The sequence below is a fragment of the Coturnix japonica genome, chromosome 3 (assembly GCF_001577835.2).
Source record: "Coturnix japonica isolate 7356 chromosome 3, Coturnix japonica 2.1, whole genome shotgun sequence".
Lineage (NCBI taxonomy): Eukaryota > Metazoa > Chordata > Aves > Galliformes > Phasianidae > Coturnix > Coturnix japonica.
In genome coordinates this window covers 18,578,152-18,596,784 of record NC_029518.1, presented here as the reverse complement: position 1 = coordinate 18,596,784, position 18,633 = coordinate 18,578,152, and the positions used below count along the sequence as shown (strand labels likewise).

The following is an 18,633-nucleotide window of genomic DNA, read 5'->3' as shown; positions in this document are numbered from 1 at the left end:
GACCAAGTTCAGCTCTTGGAAATAGTAAACTGAACCTGAAGACCCTCAGACACAGTGTGTTTTTTCAGAAGCCTGTGAGCTTTTTCACCACCAGCACTTTCCTCCAGAACACTGAGTAAAAACAAACAGAAAGGCAGAGCAAAATTCCAAAAACTCTTTGCTTTCTTTTCTTATTTCAGGAGGGAGGAAAACACAAGCCTTTTCCTTTTGCTTTTTTTCATTTTTACTTTTTATGACTCTTTACAAGCTAAAGCCTGCTCTTGCAAGATTAAGGTTTTCAAACCAGCACTAGTGTAGTATGGGGTTCCTACAATAAGGGAACATTTGCATGCATTAAGGCACCTGAACTAGGAACCACCTCAAAAGCTCAATGCTAACACAACTAATTTACTTCCGAAAAAAAAATATATTTACAACTAAAACACATTTTGACCAAAGGCAGATTTGTGTCATTATTCAAAGGAGCACTTCAGCACCTCTAACCTCTCAGCTCACCCTTCACTCACATCCAAAATTCCTTTTGATTTCTGCATCTCAGCAAGTTTTTTTCTTTACTTCCCCAGAAGTTCAAAAGAGCCTGTAACGCTTCTTGTTCACCAACATCTGCAGTATTCACTCACAGAATACTATGTTTTATATTTGGAAATCTGTTTTTGAAGGTTAAGATGCTATATGGAGTAAACTCAGTTTCCATGATACGACGTAGAGGTCCAAGTTTAATTGCTAACTATTACATAAGTGTAAGAATCACTAATGAACAAGAAGCATTATAAATAATTTTTCTAAATTTCTTTGAATATACAGTAGTATGTAAATTTAAGTCTATTCCAAATTATTTCCTTCTGTGGCTCATTCGTTAATTTCTTTCAGGAACTGCTTAAAAGCCAAATTCCAAAACAAAAAACAAAAAGCTTTGTTTTCTGTGACTGCAGTTGTATTTCTCAGTGCATAACTTCAAGCCACAAGTCGCACAAGCAACTTCAAAATACAAGTCGCTGAAGTGCAAGCACACCTCACTTCTCCCACTGCCTGCAGTGGCACTGAAGTCTTTAAATACACAGTTTTTATTGTAAATTCATCCATTGTTTAAATAACTATTTATCACATAGTGAGTACAATAAAAAAAATAGAAGTCCAGATCCATATAATTGTAGCTGACCCACCAGGTCTGCTTTAAGCAAAACACTGTTTTCCCACCTACGTGTTCCCCATAGTTTACTGACCCAACAGCTATTGGACATGTAAACAGACCTGTATGCTTACGAATTCTCAAGAAGTCCCTGCAACAAAGGAAGACACTTACCCTCATCATGATTTCTCTCTCTATAATGCTGTCCTCAATCGAAAACATTTCGGACACAGGTCTTTCCTTGACTGGTTCTTTCTTCACCCTCTCCTTTACGCTTGTGAGGTCAGGCTCTGAGATAGAGGGCCCAAGCGAGGACCCATTTATTGCCACTTGATCTGTCCGAGACACACTGATGGCCTTGGAGGGCCCTGGCCTCATGGCCTTGGCCCTGGCTACGGCCACAGAAGTGCTAATATGGTCCTGTCTCAGGGCTCCGTTGCTGACGCTTTTTCGAGGCCCAGGATATTCTGGAGGAGGTTTATTTGGTATTCTAGCCAAGGCAGCTTGCAACTGAGCACTGTACTTCATGTTCTCATGGAGGGCTCTTATCTGTGTCACAGATTTTGTGGTATCTTCTTCCTCTTCACTTTCACTACTGTGTATCAGCATTGTGGCATCAGAGAATGTCTTTTTGTGATGATAATGAGGAACCTGTTGAACTTCATGCCCCATCTGAACCGACTCTTCTGGCTGCACCTGCTCCCGCAAGGTGTTCCTGCGTGGTAGAGGAGCGTTTAAGGTTTTTAATGCCATGGCTTCTATACCACGTACCATATTGCTGATGACCTCCAAGCTATGGCGCTTGTTCACAGCCGCATGGTGCTTCACTGCAAGGAGGGGTTCGCTGACCTCCTGCAGTGACTGACGGACGACGGGTGAGCTGTCCTCCTGGAACGTCTTTACTGAGAGCTGGACTTTGCGTGTGACCAAGTCGGGACTGCTCCCGCTGACATACTTGTGCCGGTGGCTTGCAAGGTCAGGTGTGCTGGTGGCAGGACGTGGGCGTGGGTATGGGGGTGGGGGTCTGAAGAGATAGTTCTTTAACATATGAGCAGTATTGTAATTCTGGCTGCTCTGCAGCTGCATATTAGCCAGTTCTGGTGTACTGACCGTGTGCGATATGGCACTGGCTGCTGTCTTATTTTGCACAGCATTTTTAGGGTTCATTTGGTCAGAGGGGGTAACAGGCTTGTTATAGCTACCACCCTGAGGTCCATATGTGACTGTATAAGGATGCCTCTCTCGAATCTCAGGTTGACTGTAAACTAGGTCTTCTGGCTGGTTATAAGCATGTGTGTTTCCAATATTGAGATTCCTCAAAGACTGACTTTGGCTGTCCATCTGGATCACCCCTCTTTTCATTTGCCTCATAACAGTTTCATAATCTGGAGTTGGTCGGTAAGACGGGACTATGATTGCACTATGTCTGTGGCTGGGGATATAGTCTGCTCTCATGATGTCACTTCCAGGGATGCTCAGATTTGAGGACATTGGAGATGCCTGGATGAAGTTTTGTGAACGATTCAGGGAGTTCATGCTGTGTGCACTGCACACACTCCCATTGGGTCCATTACCATTCAAGTAGCTGAAGTCCACTGGACACCTGTCTAAGCTGGTCTGAGACCTACAGTAGAAAGTTTCTTCATTTCCATGGAAAATGCTGTCTGTGTAGAGCAGAGATAAAAACATTTGACATTTAACATACAAGGACTTGTTATCAAAGATTCAAATGCAGACTGCATCAACAGTTACGGAGACAGCTTAGTGTACAGCTGCAGGGAACATTTGGGCTTGGGAGCATCCTTGAGTCACCGAAATAGAACTAAGATGAAGCAACTTTCATAAACACTCCCAACAGTCAGCAAAATACTGTAGCTAAGATCCTTGTGGGAGACATGAAAGGGAAAGAAAGGAAAATGTTTTTGCCTGGCAAGGAAGAACAGCATCTCTCTTAGCACCCTGGAAGGATTCACTGATACTACTTTCACCTTAGAAATGCAGTGCTAACTTATGTTTTCAAGGAATTTGTAGCAAGACTGAGGGAACTTTACAGTTCATCTAAAATTAAAAATATCCCCCTTCAAGTGGCTGTACTTAATAGTAAGACAGTAGAGGCTACTACAACAAATCTTTATACATATAGTTCTTTAGAGAACTATATTGATTGGCTCATTTTGAAACGTAACAAATTCTTCCTTAAAACTAGTCTGACATTCATAACTCCAGAATAGTATGACTATGAGCTCCTCTACCAGTGAGAGCACTTCAACTCTAGTTCTCAGGAACTGCAGAGAACGTAGCCAAACAGACCTGGCTGCATGTATTCCAAAAGGCAGTACGGGTGTGGTTAAGGGTATGAAATTCAAGGTGTTTAGAGGCTGGGCTCTATTCCCAGCCTTGATCAAAGTAACCTGGTGCAACCTCTTGGAGAATTTATTTGTTAAACATGGGGGTAAAAGTTGTTAACCCTACTGCAGTCGGTAAATATGATGCAGGCAGACACATACTGAGTTTTGTGACCATGGCACACTGATTATTAATGCAAGAAAAGATATTTTGCTGTTTCATTTTCCTTCACTCCATTTTTGTCCCCACCCACAGCTGGCATTGCCTTTGAGTTCAGCCATCAGACTTCCTTTAGAAATTATTTTTTCAGCTTGCTGAACTGGAATACCAAGTTTAAGGTCCATATAGTCATGCAAAAAATATTTTAGAACTGAAACGTTACTTTAAACACAAGACTTACTGCAGTAGCAGCTTCAGGACTGCTAGCTGCCCTCCAGCAGCAGCTTGAACATGATCATAGCAGTACTAGAAATCTAGATATAAGGAGTAGGAGCTTCTCTGCAAACACATAACATTAAGGTCCACTTGAGGTAACATACATGCTCTAAGTACCTTGTGAATTATGTGTTTCAGTGTAGTGATCTCCACACTGGACATGCATAGGAGGCAGTATAAATGGATGTTGTCTGGGCTGAAATAAAAGCACAAGATAGAAAAGGATTAGGAACTCAGTTTGCTGTAGTTTTTGCAAATGAAATATAGGAAAAATGATTCTCTGCCCTCTCCACTGAATACTGCTTCTTCCTACCCAGCCAAACACACATGCTCAACATGTGTAAATGCTTAAGTTTTGTTAGGGAGACCAAAACTGACCAGCTAGATGCGTTCATAGCAAACCACTTCAGAAAACAACATCCGGATTCCCATCTCACTTAGAACATTCAGAAGTTTACTGAAATCCATGGTCCCTGTAGAATCAAAACAAACAAAAACCAACACCCAAACACCTAATCAGGTCAAAAGCTGAAGAGAGAACAAACTCAGGGACCTAGAAGCAGCATCAGCACAGATGGGCTTAGAATCCAACTGCAGGTAACTTGAATATTGGATTCAATGAAGAAAAGCCTTTTTTAACAAAACAAAGATCCCAGAGTTCAGCACTAAAGCAGTAGGGTTATTTACAGGGAGATAAGTCACAGCTGAAGCAATATTCCACTTTGTCCATCGGTAAACTGTTACAGTTTGCAATTGCACTTCACCACCTGCACTGTAATGTCTCAACTGATGCTGCTGAGCAGAATTTATGAAAGTATACTTTGATACACAAGGAGAGCAGGGAGAGAAGGAAGATGCTCTTCTCTGTCCCTTCACAACAGAACAAGGGATTGTCATCTAAGCTGATTTAAATAGTTCAAACTATTCTGCGGATAGGAATTCTGCAGATGCCCAAGGCCAAAAAGAAACTCCAAATGATTTCACTTTGCATGCACATGCACACTGTGAACATCAAGCAACAGTTTGCCACTGAAGAGGGGGTGGGGAAGGGGTTAAATTTACATTTTCTATGTAAACAGGGAGACAGAATGAAAATCAAAGAAACTGAATGCACATATGAATTTTTGCATTTGAAATGGTTAAACCAGAGCTAGAAGATAACAGGAAATATTTCTGCTAGATGAATTACTTCTAAGGGTATAAAAACCTACTCTCACTGAACATTTTGGGCAAAGGAGACTAATCCTGACAACCCACATAGGAACAAATCAAGATGTATGAAAGCCTAGAAAATGGAAAAATGGTGGGTGGAGGAAACATGCAAGGAAGGAGAGAGTTACTTCTACTGGAAATTTTTAGATCTGGAGCAGATAGTTGCCTTTATTATACAAGCAGACAGTATCGAAGCTACCTGCATATCTGCAAATGGTCTGGGCTTTTTTTCCTCCCTTTCTTTCTTCTAAACTTTCTTTTGTATTAACAGTATTAAAAGTTTTGAGGTGTGGAGAACTTCAATACCCAACTTATGGATCACTTGGATTAAAAAACAACAAACAAACAAACAAACATGACATATATGGAGAAGGTTTTTCTGTGAAAAGAAACTGTAAAGTGGCCTTAAAATAACAAAGAGGGGGTTGGACTCGACCTCTGGAGGTGCCTTCCAACCCCTACGATTCTGCAATTCTGTGACCACCATTATGTCAAAACGATATGAAGGGCCTTACTGTGAAAATAACAAACAGGATTCTCAGTCAAGTGGTACAGCCTCACTCCAAAGATTCCACTTCAGTTCCCATTTATGCCTACTGATTTATTACTACACAAGACAAGCGAATATGCAGGCGTATAAAAGTGCATACAAAGCAGAAAACAGACAGGAGGGCTTTCTTTTCTTTTTTCCTTTTTCTCCTCAAAGAGAATGGCTCAAACAAGTTAGCAAAACAATTACGAACACATTAAAGTTCAACACAAATGGACAGGAGCCCCGTTCAAGTTTTAACTGACAAGCATATCTCATTTTGATCCTCCTTTTTATTTTTATTTTTTATCTTGTTGCCCACTTCAAAACAAGCAAGCAGTGGGATTTGGTTTTCCTCTTAACAAGTAGATTGCTTTTTTCTCTATCTACCAGAGGAATGCTCTCTCTTTCACTTTGTGATATATCTGAAGCTGCAGAATAAGAACACAGAGCACATTTCATTTCTTCACTTTAATTTTTTCATAGCCACCTCCAGGGGCCAAGCTAGCAGATACCAAAAATACGTTAGGTGTACTTAAGAGAACATAACGCACAACCACTGTGTATTGTATTAAAACACCCTAGAAACAAGCAGAGAATGAAAGGACAAAGAAAGCTAAAGCCATCAACAACAGGTTTCCTGCAAATGGCTGGGAAACACAAAATGCAACTTTTAGAGCTAATGGGCTATGCATACGCACTCAGAAAAACAGCCTGCACTGAAATCTGCAAAGATAAAATTATCCTAACATCAATAATGCCTAGTCTTAGTTTTGGAACATCTCTGCTAGCAGTTATCATGTCCAGAGGACATCAAGAAAACATTCCTGCCCTCGTAAGCTTTCTGCTCACTATGTACCAGTGCTATAAAGGATCACCAGTGCTACTACTCTTACTTAATGGGTTCTGAATTACTGTAAGAAATAATAACATACTGGATGTTTAAATTAGATCCAAAAAAGTGTCCTTAGAACTGACCAGGCCAGAGGGGGGATATTATAACAGATATATTTTATTTGATCAAGATTTCAGGAAAAAAGGTGGGTTTGGTTTTTGTTTTTTTTTGGTCAGAATTATAATATTTATAATTTCAAATGGAAATGAACAGAGTGAAAAAAAACAAAAACTAAACAACTCTGAAATAGATTCCTGGATTAATTATAAAATTTTACTTAAAATCACTGTGACTTTCTACAGAGAATAAGCTCTCGAGACTAAAAATAGAGTAAGCTGAGTAAACTAAACGTAGATCTTATACAAAAATCAAGGAATTGATAAAACACAACTAGCTGTAATATTAATGCATTGAATTGGTCTCAACATATTCAGCAAAAGATGGCTCACGGTATTTCTAGGCTGTAGAGAGCTGCTTTCTTTAGATACTGATTATAGAATCAATCCAGTAGAAAAGTCTCTTAGTTTCTGCAAAGCAAGTAAAAATGTAGTGCCTTGAAGACTGTAATTTTAAGAGAGTCAGTGGTGATATTATCCAGTTAAACTAATCGGCTTGGGCAGCCACACCCTTGAGACTCATTCCAATCACATTGTCTACAAGAAATGATTTTATGCGTTTATTTGAAATTTAGGAAGTATTCCATCTTACACAATGTCCTATCTCATCAGAAGTGGTTAAAAAATCTCATCAGACATTCTTAAAGACTCCACCAAAGTACATACCAAAGACGATCTACTCCAAGTAGGCCGTCGTCGGATAGGGGGAGGAGAACTTGATTGTCTGTGGAAGCAAAAGTTAAGAGAAGTGCTTGAGTCTACACTCTTTCAATTCTAATTATGGAATGAATGGGAAAAATGAGACATGAAGAATCTGTAAATACTGCTCATTTATGAGATTAAACAAAAGGAAATAAGATGAAAATACTTTACATGTTTCTTTAAATACAGTATTCCAATTCCAAAACATACATGCCCTTCATTGGTTATTCTATTTAGCTTACTTGGAAACACAAGAAAAAAGAACAGTGGCTTGAAAATGAATCAAACAAAAAAGTCTCTTAAGCAATAAAAATTGAACATGTCATACAGGCACAGTCTCAGATGACTTAAAGCAAACACTAAAAAATAATATACAATCTTATGAAATTCAAAGCAATCACTCCAAAGCAATGCACACAGACCAGGAAGAAAAAAAGGCACTGGTTAATACCAGCAAGACCAAGTACAGTGTTAGAATAGCCAGGTGCAGTGGAAGGAAGGAGAAATGTGGGAGAAAGAAAATGAAATAAGAAATAATTTGAAGGAGGCAGAAATATAGTGCTTACGTGAAGAGAGGAAAGGTGGAATTTCTCCTCCTACAGTTTCTGATCTGGTGAATGATGTTATGTGCAATTAGAGGAAATGCACACAGGAAAGCAAACAACTACAATTTTAACACAGAGGTCAGGAAAATTACTTGGCTAGAAAACACACATTGGCATATGCAGTCATCAATATCTGTGGCCCCTAACGCAGAAGCTGATACCACATGAGAACATATGAGTGGTAGGAAGGAAAGCAGTTCTAGTAGCAAAAATTCATTCAAACACCAGTTATTTCTTGCACTGATCTCTTGATGTTCCTTGTCTTTATTAATTCAAATATCTGAAAGTTGTATATAAAGCTGATACACCCAGTTCATCATACCCATATACTTACAGCTCAGTACTCAGAAATAACCATGAGTAAAAGCTATTGCTTCTGCTGTTTAGATTATTAACTGAAATGGAATAGTCTTCCTTGCTGACCCCACTAATTAGCTCTAAAGGGGAAATAATTGTCAGACAATGGATAACAGCATTTTGTTTTCTTTTTTGACTGTCACAGGGGAGATAAATAGAAACTTCTCTGAATTCACTTCTTCTCAAAGTATTAAATTTAGCATTGGACTATTGAAATGCATTATACACTGCTAATAAAGACTTTTCTGGTCATCTGCTCAACTTCCAAGGGTTCCAAGCATTATCTGCAATCTAATCAACATCTTTTTCTGTATGCAAAGGTATCACCACATGTAGCTTACCCTCATCAGTCTCTCCAATACCTGCAATTTACCATATGTTTAAATATTGCGTGCATATGTAATTCTAGAAAGTTAGACCTCCCAAACATCCCTTCATTACTGGTTTTATTTTCCAACTGACCAGACTGGATGTCCAGCTCTAATTAGAGCTTTTGATGAGACTTCATAGTTTACTAGCTGTCTAAACTTAAGTTTTGCAAAAGATTCCTGATCACACTGCTATACAAATCTGGCATATTTTGAAACACTCACAAAACTCTAGACTTATTAAAGCTAAATTGGTCTCAAACTAAAATTGTCCATGTGCTGGTATAAAAGAAGCACTCTTGGCTAATAAACATATTTCTGACTTAGAACAATTAAAGTCTTATGAATTCCTCCTTCAGTTTGAATGAATACACCTGTGAGAGCGTGTGAGCTCATGACCAGTTTTTTACTAAGTGCTCAAAGCAGAGCCTGTAAATGACTCTGGGTTCAGATTTAGTTTCTGCTGAGTTGTGCTTGAATACCTATGCTGATGAACTTTCCCAGGTTTCCTCCCTGCTTGGTGAATGTAAGAAGCAGATAAATTATGCTACCCAAATTAGAAGAGGATATTCTATGTTTTCCACCAATCTTACTTGTTAGATGCACTGCACATCCTTAAAATGCTACTGTAATGCGTATTTTGGCATGTTAACATAAGTCACCTTTCAATCCAGTTTATACTAGCACTCTGCGTTGTTATGAACAACAGCAACTAAAGGCTTCAATTCATTATTCTGTCAGATTTGGCTGTTCAGTGAGCAGTACCCAACAGAGCTCATACATCAAGTCTCTGGGGGCTCAGAAAAAAAATCTATTCTTCTGCTCTAGATGACGGTTAAATCAAGAAAGAAAAAGCAGCAAAGTAAAGCAGAGTAACTGACACGAGTGACTAGAAAAAACAACAGACCCAGACACACCAAAACTTTGAGCACTTCCAAAGCAGGGTGTCAGAATATAATTCTGAGGAAAGAGTACTCACTCTGTGCAGATTTTGTTCTGTTTGTAAAACTTATGTCTTGCTGCAAAGAGCCGTGAGATATATTTGGCATTTTCAAGATCATCCTTTAAACACAAAGAAAAAAAAAAGATGAAAAAATGTACATGATTGTTTATTTTGTTATTCTTACCAAGAAATAACAAGAGTTCTACAAATCCAACTGTAGTAATGCTTAGTAAGGTCTGTCATGTACAGAACCTGATTGCCAAGAACATGCCTAGTGCCCTCAAGAATGTTTAAGGCACTGAATTACTGAAGTAGCATGGCATGCCTTTACACGCAGGCTCTTCACTGCTAAGTCACAGAGGAAGGAAAAGAACGACAACAAACAAAATGGCTGAAAGTTATTGGTTCGGTTTCTGTGCTGGCCTGGTTCAGTGAGAAGTAGATGATTTTAAGTGCAAAACAACACTATACTCTTCGAGCTCCAGCACATGCACGTGTGGTAGCTTGTCTGCTGTTTCTACAGCTTCTTATGCTGCTACTGACATGCCAGCATGAAAGGCAGTGTGGCACCATGGATGCTTCACTGAACAAGTACTTCAGTTGGTTTTTTTGCAAAATTCCCAGCATATTATTACTTAAGTATGTTTAGAATTAGAGTTTAAAAGGTTTAAAGGTTTTTAATAAATACGCTTTATATAAGCAGATTTCTTGATAACACTGATTAGATCTTTTTCTTACTGTGTGAAAGAGCACATTCTCTTCTTTGTTGATCAGCTCTAGAACAATTGAAGACTTGTTATGTGCAATATTCCCAATGTCATTCCACCTGTAGAGTAAAAATATGTGGTACAGTTTGCCAACACATACATTCAAGCATTTCACAAACACATTAAGAATCCCTTAGTCAACATTAGTCTTCCTTTATGGGAAAGCTTTTTTGTAGCTGCTTAGTGGAAAAAAACATGGCCAGGATAACATGAAAATCAAGCTCCAACTCAAGGAGAAACAGATTTTTCATCTCTTAACCTGAAGCAGGAAATTTAAAAGCTCTCTTTAAAAATACTGACTTCAGGAATCAAACAGAAGGTACCCTGAAAACATGTTAGCAATACATACACTGAACACCAGCATTTGTGTATTGCTTGACTACAACCAGATGGAATTTTGCTATCCCTACACTGCCATTGCTGCTATTTCCAACTCTCCTACAGAGACAATTCTTTCTAAAGATGGGTAACGTGTCAACATGGTTACATAGGCTATGTGTTAATACTTTGTTTAACATTCACACTTTTTTTTTTCTTCTAAGTAATTGTGAGGTTACACAAGATCGGAGCTATAATCTTCTTACAAATAGCTGACAGACAGACACACTGGCGTACATTGCATGCAATCCTTGGGGATGGAAAGGACTTGTTTGTTCTGTTTGCAGCATGCATTCCTCTTCATGTCATGGCAGGATGCTTGGAGTGCATATTTTCAATAGTAAGGATCCCAGCACCAGCTATCATTTCTACATTTAAGGAACTTCTTGCTTTGGACACTGCATTTTAAGATGTCTTCGGAATGTTACAAGTAAAAGAATGATCTAACTTCTTCACAGAATTATACATGTAAAACATCAGCCATATGGAAAAGAGAGACTTGACATTTTCAAAGATAATCATTTAATGTCCATTTAAGGTGAAAACAAAACAAACAAAGCTAAGCAAAACAACAAGAAAACCAACACTCTCCTTGTTCAAGTCTGCTATAAGCCATAGTTTGTGATTTAAAATGAGTGTACTTTATAAACTAATGTTCAGGTTCATATCCTAACAGCAACAAGGACTAGGAAAAATCCACTCCATGTTAACATCAATATTAATGGAAATACTCAACAGTAGCAGATTTCTTGCAACGCTTTCATACATAAGAATTTTTTCTCAGTTACAAAACCCACAAGAGAAGGTCAATAAAAAGGCTTTAGTAATTCTTAAAACCCAAAACAGTGGTACAAACATGTAAATGACAGACATAGTTTTCAAAACTGCAGTGAGAAAATTCAGCTCTTTTAGTGGGATACCTAAATATGGTAACCAGATTTCAGAATCGCTGAGTGCCTAGGCTGCCAGCAGTGAGGTTTAACAGATTTGCATTCAGATGCATCAAAGAAGCAGACACAAAGGCAAGAAAAGAAAAAGGATCAAAGCCCTGTAAGTAGAACATGATACACGACAGACAACTACATCTTTCTTGCCATCAAACCCATTCAGGGACATCAGAAATGATTCTTTATCACATCCCTTACGGCCAAAAGGCCAATGCTGAAAACAGTGAGGTGACTACTCCTTAGTGAGAGGATTGGCACTATTGAAGTCACGTATTTAAGTAAGGAAGAAAAAACCCACACACAGAGCTCTGAAAAGAAGATCACTTTAAAGGCAGAAGTCCCTAGCTTTTACCTATAGATCACAGTTGTCCTTCCAATTCTGTTTTTTATGAAGATTCCCATGAAGAAAATACCGAGGTGTATGTCATTTCCATGATTATCCTGCACAAAAAGGGTATATATTTAGATTAATCAAGAAACTGGCAAAGGCATGGGTAAGAACACATGCTGAACTACCAAACAGAAGCCATTCTTAAGGATGAATGCAAGACTAACCCTTGACTAACCTATAGTTTGCTGCTATTCAGGACTCTGATTTTCATTATTTCAAAGCAACTAACACCTAGGTGGATTTATTCTGTTGATAAGTGAGAACAGATTAAGGCTAAGTGAGCCCAAGGTTCTCCTGCAGGTAACAACATAAACACCACAAACAGGCATTTGTTATGTAACAGCTCACATACCCTATAACTGTGAGTATAGCTATCTAGAATCCGTATGACTCCCAAAAGCAACAGTCCTCATTCACACTCATCATTTCTCCAGTCACCTGATAAAACACGGAGAGGCTTCAGAATACAGACCATACCTGGAGATGGAATCCATCTCAAAAAGTTTACTCATCACACTTCCTCATTCAAAGTATTCTGTGCAAAAGATCATAGCATGTCACTAAGATGTACTTGCTCTATCGTTATACAGATATGGCCTGCATTGCTTTGCAATTACTGCTTGAATATTCATCTGCATGCATCATATACTGTCCACAGTTCTTGAGATGCTTTTCAAAAACTACTGACTTTGTGTCTATCCATTTTCCTTGCAGGATCCCATATGTGCTCCTGTTGCATTTTACAGTATTTCTCTTTAAAATGCTTTTTTCTTTTTGCTAGAAAAGCTAAATTATGTTGAAAAAGATGTTTTTCTAACATTTAATCAATGAAACAAACTTTTTGCTAGCATCACATATAGCAATGGAATCATACTGAGCATGGCAGAAATAAGCTTCCAGTAAAGAGGAACTGACTACCAGTGCAAATAAAACCTTAAACAACCCCCTCAGTTTTAAGCATGTGGAGGACCTGTGTGTAGGTGTAAGAAATTAAGGAAAGAATAAAGTTAAAGATTAATAAATAGCAACTTAGAAAAATATAAAAGAGGTCTTAGTCTCCTATCACGTGAAGTAAGACCAGAATTGAGGTTTCTTTGTCCCAGTCATTCTCCCTCAGGAGCATCTCAGCTCCCCAAGGGAGCATGCACGGTAGGCAGACCCTGGCACATAACAGCCTTTTGTGTCAAAAGAATTTTGGTGGAGGGGAAGTAACAACAGTAGGACACCCTCATGCTTCAGTCTCCATTTAAACTACCAGAAATCATTTCATCTTCTAGAAGAGTGAAACAACTCCCAGGTCTTCTGGATGAACAAGGCAGATGTGTTACAAAGGTCACTGCATAATTGGATGTAGGGGTTTCTTTCTTATATATGCTAACATACCTTCACAGGGAACATTTCCTGTCCAAACCCATCAAGGCGTTCCACTTCATTGATGTACATTAGCTCAGCCTCTGCTGCTGTAATGCCACTGCAATTGGAGGAAGGGGTGGAATTTTACTGTACATTGCTAAGGTAAGGCGTAAAACACAGTTCAAACTATAGGAAGAACAAACTGAACCGATCCATTGTTCACTGCATCAAATGTTTTTCCAGGCTTTATTAAACATCAGGCTGTTGCACTGGACTGTATCTTTGTGTCCAGTCTTGGATGGCCAATTTGAGCCATCAGAGTCCTAATTTGCACAAACAACATATAAACTCACTGAAGTTGCGTAAAATGACTTAAAAGACCTACATTTTTATATTGGCTGCTCAAAAACAAAGGCAATAATACAAGTTTTGAGAAGGTTCTCTTTCGTAACAGAAAACAAACCATCTGAAAACTTCTGCACACGTGTCTGCACATGCTCCTGTCACAGCTCAGGAATTCAGACAGACTTCAGCTCTTAAAAGCAGGTCAGAATAGATTGCAGGTTGTTCCAAAAGAAGGTCACAATTAATATTTCTCCTCTTTGCTCCTCCTTAGTACAGCTTACAAACAGAAATATAGGAACCAGACACTTATGAGAAACGGGGGAGAAAAAGCAGGTGGAATTTGTTCATAAGTATTTGTTGTTTGTGTTGCTGAAATAGCACTGAAGAGCACAGCGAGGGATGGAAATCTTACTTTTCAAATCTGTGAGTTAACCAAGACTGCACAAACAGCCCTGAGCAAAGATTGAATAACAGAACCAGGCCTATTCCTGGTCAGCTTGGAAGCTAATCCTTTGGTTGCATCAAAGACCCAAGCTTGCATTGAAACTCATACTGAGAATGGCCTTCCACTCAAAGATTGTTACTTGCATCTTTAGAGCCTTTTTTTTCCCCCCCAGTCATTTAATGGGGAATGTTACAGCTTTCATAAAGTACCCCAATTACAATTCAAATAATAGAACTTAAAATGTAGATTCACAATAGAATGTGAAAGATTGTTTCCAGTAACATACTGAGACTGTCATTTTTGTAGAGGTTTGAATACCTTTACCATCAGGACACCTAGACGAAACAAAAGAAGTCTATTTACAAAGGAAGACTAAAGGACTAATATGTAGATTATTGATAAGTAACTGTGTATTTTAACTTTTCTACAAGGAGACTTAAAACCCAACAAGATCTAGTACATTTTCTTTCATTTTCACTGGGAGCATCTTAATGTATGCATCCTTCCCACTCTTGAATGAGAGAAAACACTTGAAGAGACCCCCCTGGACCACCCCTGTTCATGGGGTCTTTCATCACCAGGATTTAAATGAAACCAAACAGAAAAAGGAATCTACTACATAACAAGTAGCTTTACACATGTTCCTTTAATCTGATGGTGGAAATGCTCATTTATTTGGGATGGGATTCCATGGCAAATCTTTGTGCCCAACAGGCAGGTAATCTTTTGCAATACACTAATTAAAAATCCAGCTAGATGTAACACAAACATGGAGATAAGTTAGTTTACCACTGCAAAGAAAGGGTGAGGAAGAAGGAAAGTACAGGAAGGTGGGTGACCTTGAAAAAAAAGAAAGTAAAGCTGAATCTTCACATATCAAGCTCACCTATGAGTTCGGTGCTCTTGTGCAACCTTTTGAGTCAGTTCCTCCAGGACAGCTTCATCCTGGGTCCAGTCCTGTAAGAATATTAAGTAGCATTAAAAACTACTCATCCAAAGAGACAACACAATGCAAGACAGGAATTCCGATGGTGTGTTTCAGGGTTGTTTGCTGTTCACACTGTTGCAGGCAGTTACAGAGATGGAGCTTAGCACCAACTGCACTGAAAAACCAGAAGCCATGTTTGAGCAGGGGCTGCTGAAGACATGCATGAAAAATATCATGGTCTGAGATGGGGTATTTTGGGGGTAAAATGATACTGTCAAGAACAGTGCAAAGGTGGGTTTTTCCATTGCAAAAATCAGAACAGTCTGCAGAGCATGGATCTTTTCCTGGATAAGGACCAAACAAGCCTTGAAAAGCACTTGGAAATCTACAAATGAATACATACCTTCTAGAACAGACCAAAATAATCCACACACTATGCAAACTGAACTCATGGGTATTTCCTGTCCTGCAGTCTGCAAGTACTGCCTTCCCCATATTAATAGGGATCAAAAACTTTGCTCTCTCTTCTATGTAATGGAATTCACTTTAAAACTGTGACACATTTCTGAGTAGATTTTTTTTTCTTTCAAAAATTAAATTATATATATGGTAGAAAACATTCTGAAATAATTGGGAGAAACTTAAAGGAAGTCTGTTCATAAATTCAAGGTAAGAAAAAGGAAGCTAAAACATTAAGCTCTTATATTTATTTTTAAAAGCCTTAAGATCGCATGTAATGTACTTAAGTACACTTCTTGTTTCTTGCTTAGTGGGGCCCTCCCTCTGATATTTGCTTCTGCCACAAAAATGTGAAAGTGGTAGCGCGCTAATGAAAAATGGCACAGTACATGCCTATGCACAGCTACACACCTGTGGGGTGTACTGTGTACATAACTTTGTTCTTTTCACTGCTGAAGAAATGCCATTTGACACACATTGTAGCCTCACAAGATCAAACAGTAAAAAGGTAGCTGCCCCTCCCTCATTCACCATCTCTCTTCACTAATGAATTTACCGCAGTGTTCTTGTTGGAGGCTCTTATTGTGCCTAAGATTTGCTGAAATACTCCCACTTGCTTCAGGACTAGTTGCACTTAGCAACTGTCCCTGAACTGTTGGTGAAGTATTTACTGCTATAGTACCCACTCCTCCCCAGAAGGGCAGAGACCAGAAGTTAAAGAAGGGATGGAGATGCCTAAAGAAACAGCTCCTGAAGGCTAAGGAAGCTGATACTTCACTGATCTTGTCAGATTTATTAGTAGTAGCATGGATGAATGGCTAGACACCACAGACGTAAGAGGAAAGCTTACCAACCACAACAACACAGCGAAGGCAATTGACTCGCAAAAGGAAGTTCTAGGATATTAGCCTAAAAAGTAACTGCTGAACTACATAGAAATGTGTCTGGAAATCTTATTTGGAAGCTTAGATTCTCCCCTAATTTATTTATTTATTTATTTTTTAAATAAGAAAAACACCATCAGTATATTGAAAGAACTTTGTAGGAGTAATTTATGAAGTGACAGCCTGACTACACCTTTCAGTCTGTACCTGCAGTTCATCATCTTTCCCACTTACATTACCATCCATAAGTTCATAAGCCATCAACAAAATCATCAATTACCAATTCCTAACAAGAATTCTTGTTGTAACAAGAATAGTTGAATAACACCTATTCCTAACAAAGAAATCTTGCTCCACTGGTCAGGCTAACAGAGGATCCTCAGTGAAAGGTCAATACCACAGCCCTCAATCTAGGTATAAAAGATCCAGATCTCTGCATATTCATTAATTTATCTTCTTCTTGCTGATCTTTTTCAGGTGACAATCAACTCCACCCACTAGCTTGAAATTGCACTTTCACATCAAGATACTGTGTAAACAACACCTCTTTAAACTAGAGAATTGACAAACAGCTTACTGCTTACTGTAGTTCCCATGCAGTCAAAAAGTGAAGGTAAATGGGATGAAATGCTTTAATTGTTCTCCTTCTGTCTTTCCACTTACTGAAGAAGGAAACCAGCTGCATAATTTCTAGGCAGTAACAATTAGGGCAGGGGAAGCCCATCTTACTTCCAAATTTTGTTTCTAGCCTGACAGAATTTCAAGTGCTTTTATTTTATGAAGTTTATGCCCATGTTCTGTGCTCATGGAGTTTCTGAACTAAAATAGCCTTAGTTCTAGATGATGGTGTTTCAATGTGATATTTATTTTCTCCTTTCTTTTAATTCATTCCCCCAGATGGACTCAATGTCATGGGTTACAAGTGCTTGGCATTTTTCACCATAGTTCCTGGTGCTATCAGTGACTTAAAACACTTTCCTCAGCACTCAAATCATTTGCTAGTTTCCCATTTAAATTTAAAACAATTTCACTGCACAGTCCCTGGAGGACGTTTTGAGAACTGATTCACTGTTCACTTCAGTTTAACAGTCAGTCGATGTAAATTCATATTCTCTTGAGCAAAGATTGCATGATTTGTCCTGTGACACAACCTTGTTACATCAGCAGTTTTTATATTCCATTGTTTGGCCATGGTACTAATGCTGCAGCACAGTTAATATACAAAAGTCTAAAGAGCTGCAAATTGTTTTTTGATTCAAATAAGTACACTTTTTTTGTTGACATTTACTCTCAGTGGAGACTTAGCAGGAACTGAAAAAGGGCTAGATTTCTATAGTGCTTATTCATCTAACTGCAATAGAGTATATTGCAGAGCAAAGTTTATTTCTGCTATTACTAATTTAGTGCTGGTGCTTTTCCTTTGTTATTAACAAAGCCATCTCCGAGGCCTGGAGAAATTACTCATAAAAGACCACAAGACAGGAGGATAAGGAACTCACCATAGGAAACAAGACGTATTCTCGGAGGAAGTCATGAGATTCAAACTGATGATAGTCTCCAAAATCCGCTGGAAAAAACAAGACAATTACTCATTTTTGCCCTTTCTACACACATTAAGACCACACTCAGTCTTTGCGCAGATGCTTAACTTCAAGTGGGTGAATTCTCTGTGAAGCCACAACCCAGCACAAAGATTTCTGTTTGTACTTCAGCTTTTAACACAGAGGTCTGAAAATAAAAGTGCTATTACAAGAGATCAAATAACAGCCAACAAGCAATTTCTCTCTTTTGATCCTTTATATTATGGCCATATGCAGTGCTTAACCATCGGGAGCGCAAGAGGTTCTTTTCTTATTGTAACCTCAACAAATTAATACTACCATATGACAAGACCACGATACGCCTGTCTATTTAAAATGGTACATAGTTTTGCTTCTCCAATGTCTCCAGTCCTGACCAGGCAAAAATAATTTAGCCTACCTCTGATACAGTTCTACATAACCATATGAAAAATGCTTAATTTTACTGCCTAGGAAGTGAAATCACAAGTCAATTATATTAAAAAAAAAAAACAAAAAAAAAAAAAAAAAAAAAAAAAA

The 18,633-nt window shown here is 38.5% G+C and overlaps 1 protein-coding gene across 2 annotated transcripts in view; it reads right to left on the bottom strand.

Annotated features, from left to right (window-relative positions):
* Positions 1–18,633, bottom strand: part of PTPN14 (protein tyrosine phosphatase non-receptor type 14) — a 97,038-nt gene that overhangs the window by 18,218 nt on the left and 60,187 nt on the right. For both annotated transcript variants that reach the window (XM_015857322.2, XM_015857324.2), the window contains exons 5-13: positions 18,034–18,101; positions 15,150–15,220; positions 13,504–13,591; positions 12,082–12,170; positions 10,376–10,463; positions 9,674–9,756; positions 7,329–7,386; positions 4,028–4,106; positions 1,304–2,793 (exon numbers count right to left, since the gene is read on the bottom strand). In XM_015857322.2, coding sequence (XP_015712808.1) covers positions 1,304–2,793; positions 4,028–4,106; positions 7,329–7,386; positions 9,674–9,756; positions 10,376–10,463; positions 12,082–12,170; positions 13,504–13,591; positions 15,150–15,220; positions 18,034–18,101 — 2,114 coding nt within the window. The remainder of the gene's footprint in view (positions 1–1,303; positions 2,794–4,027; positions 4,107–7,328; positions 7,387–9,673; positions 9,757–10,375; positions 10,464–12,081; positions 12,171–13,503; positions 13,592–15,149; positions 15,221–18,033; positions 18,102–18,633) is intronic.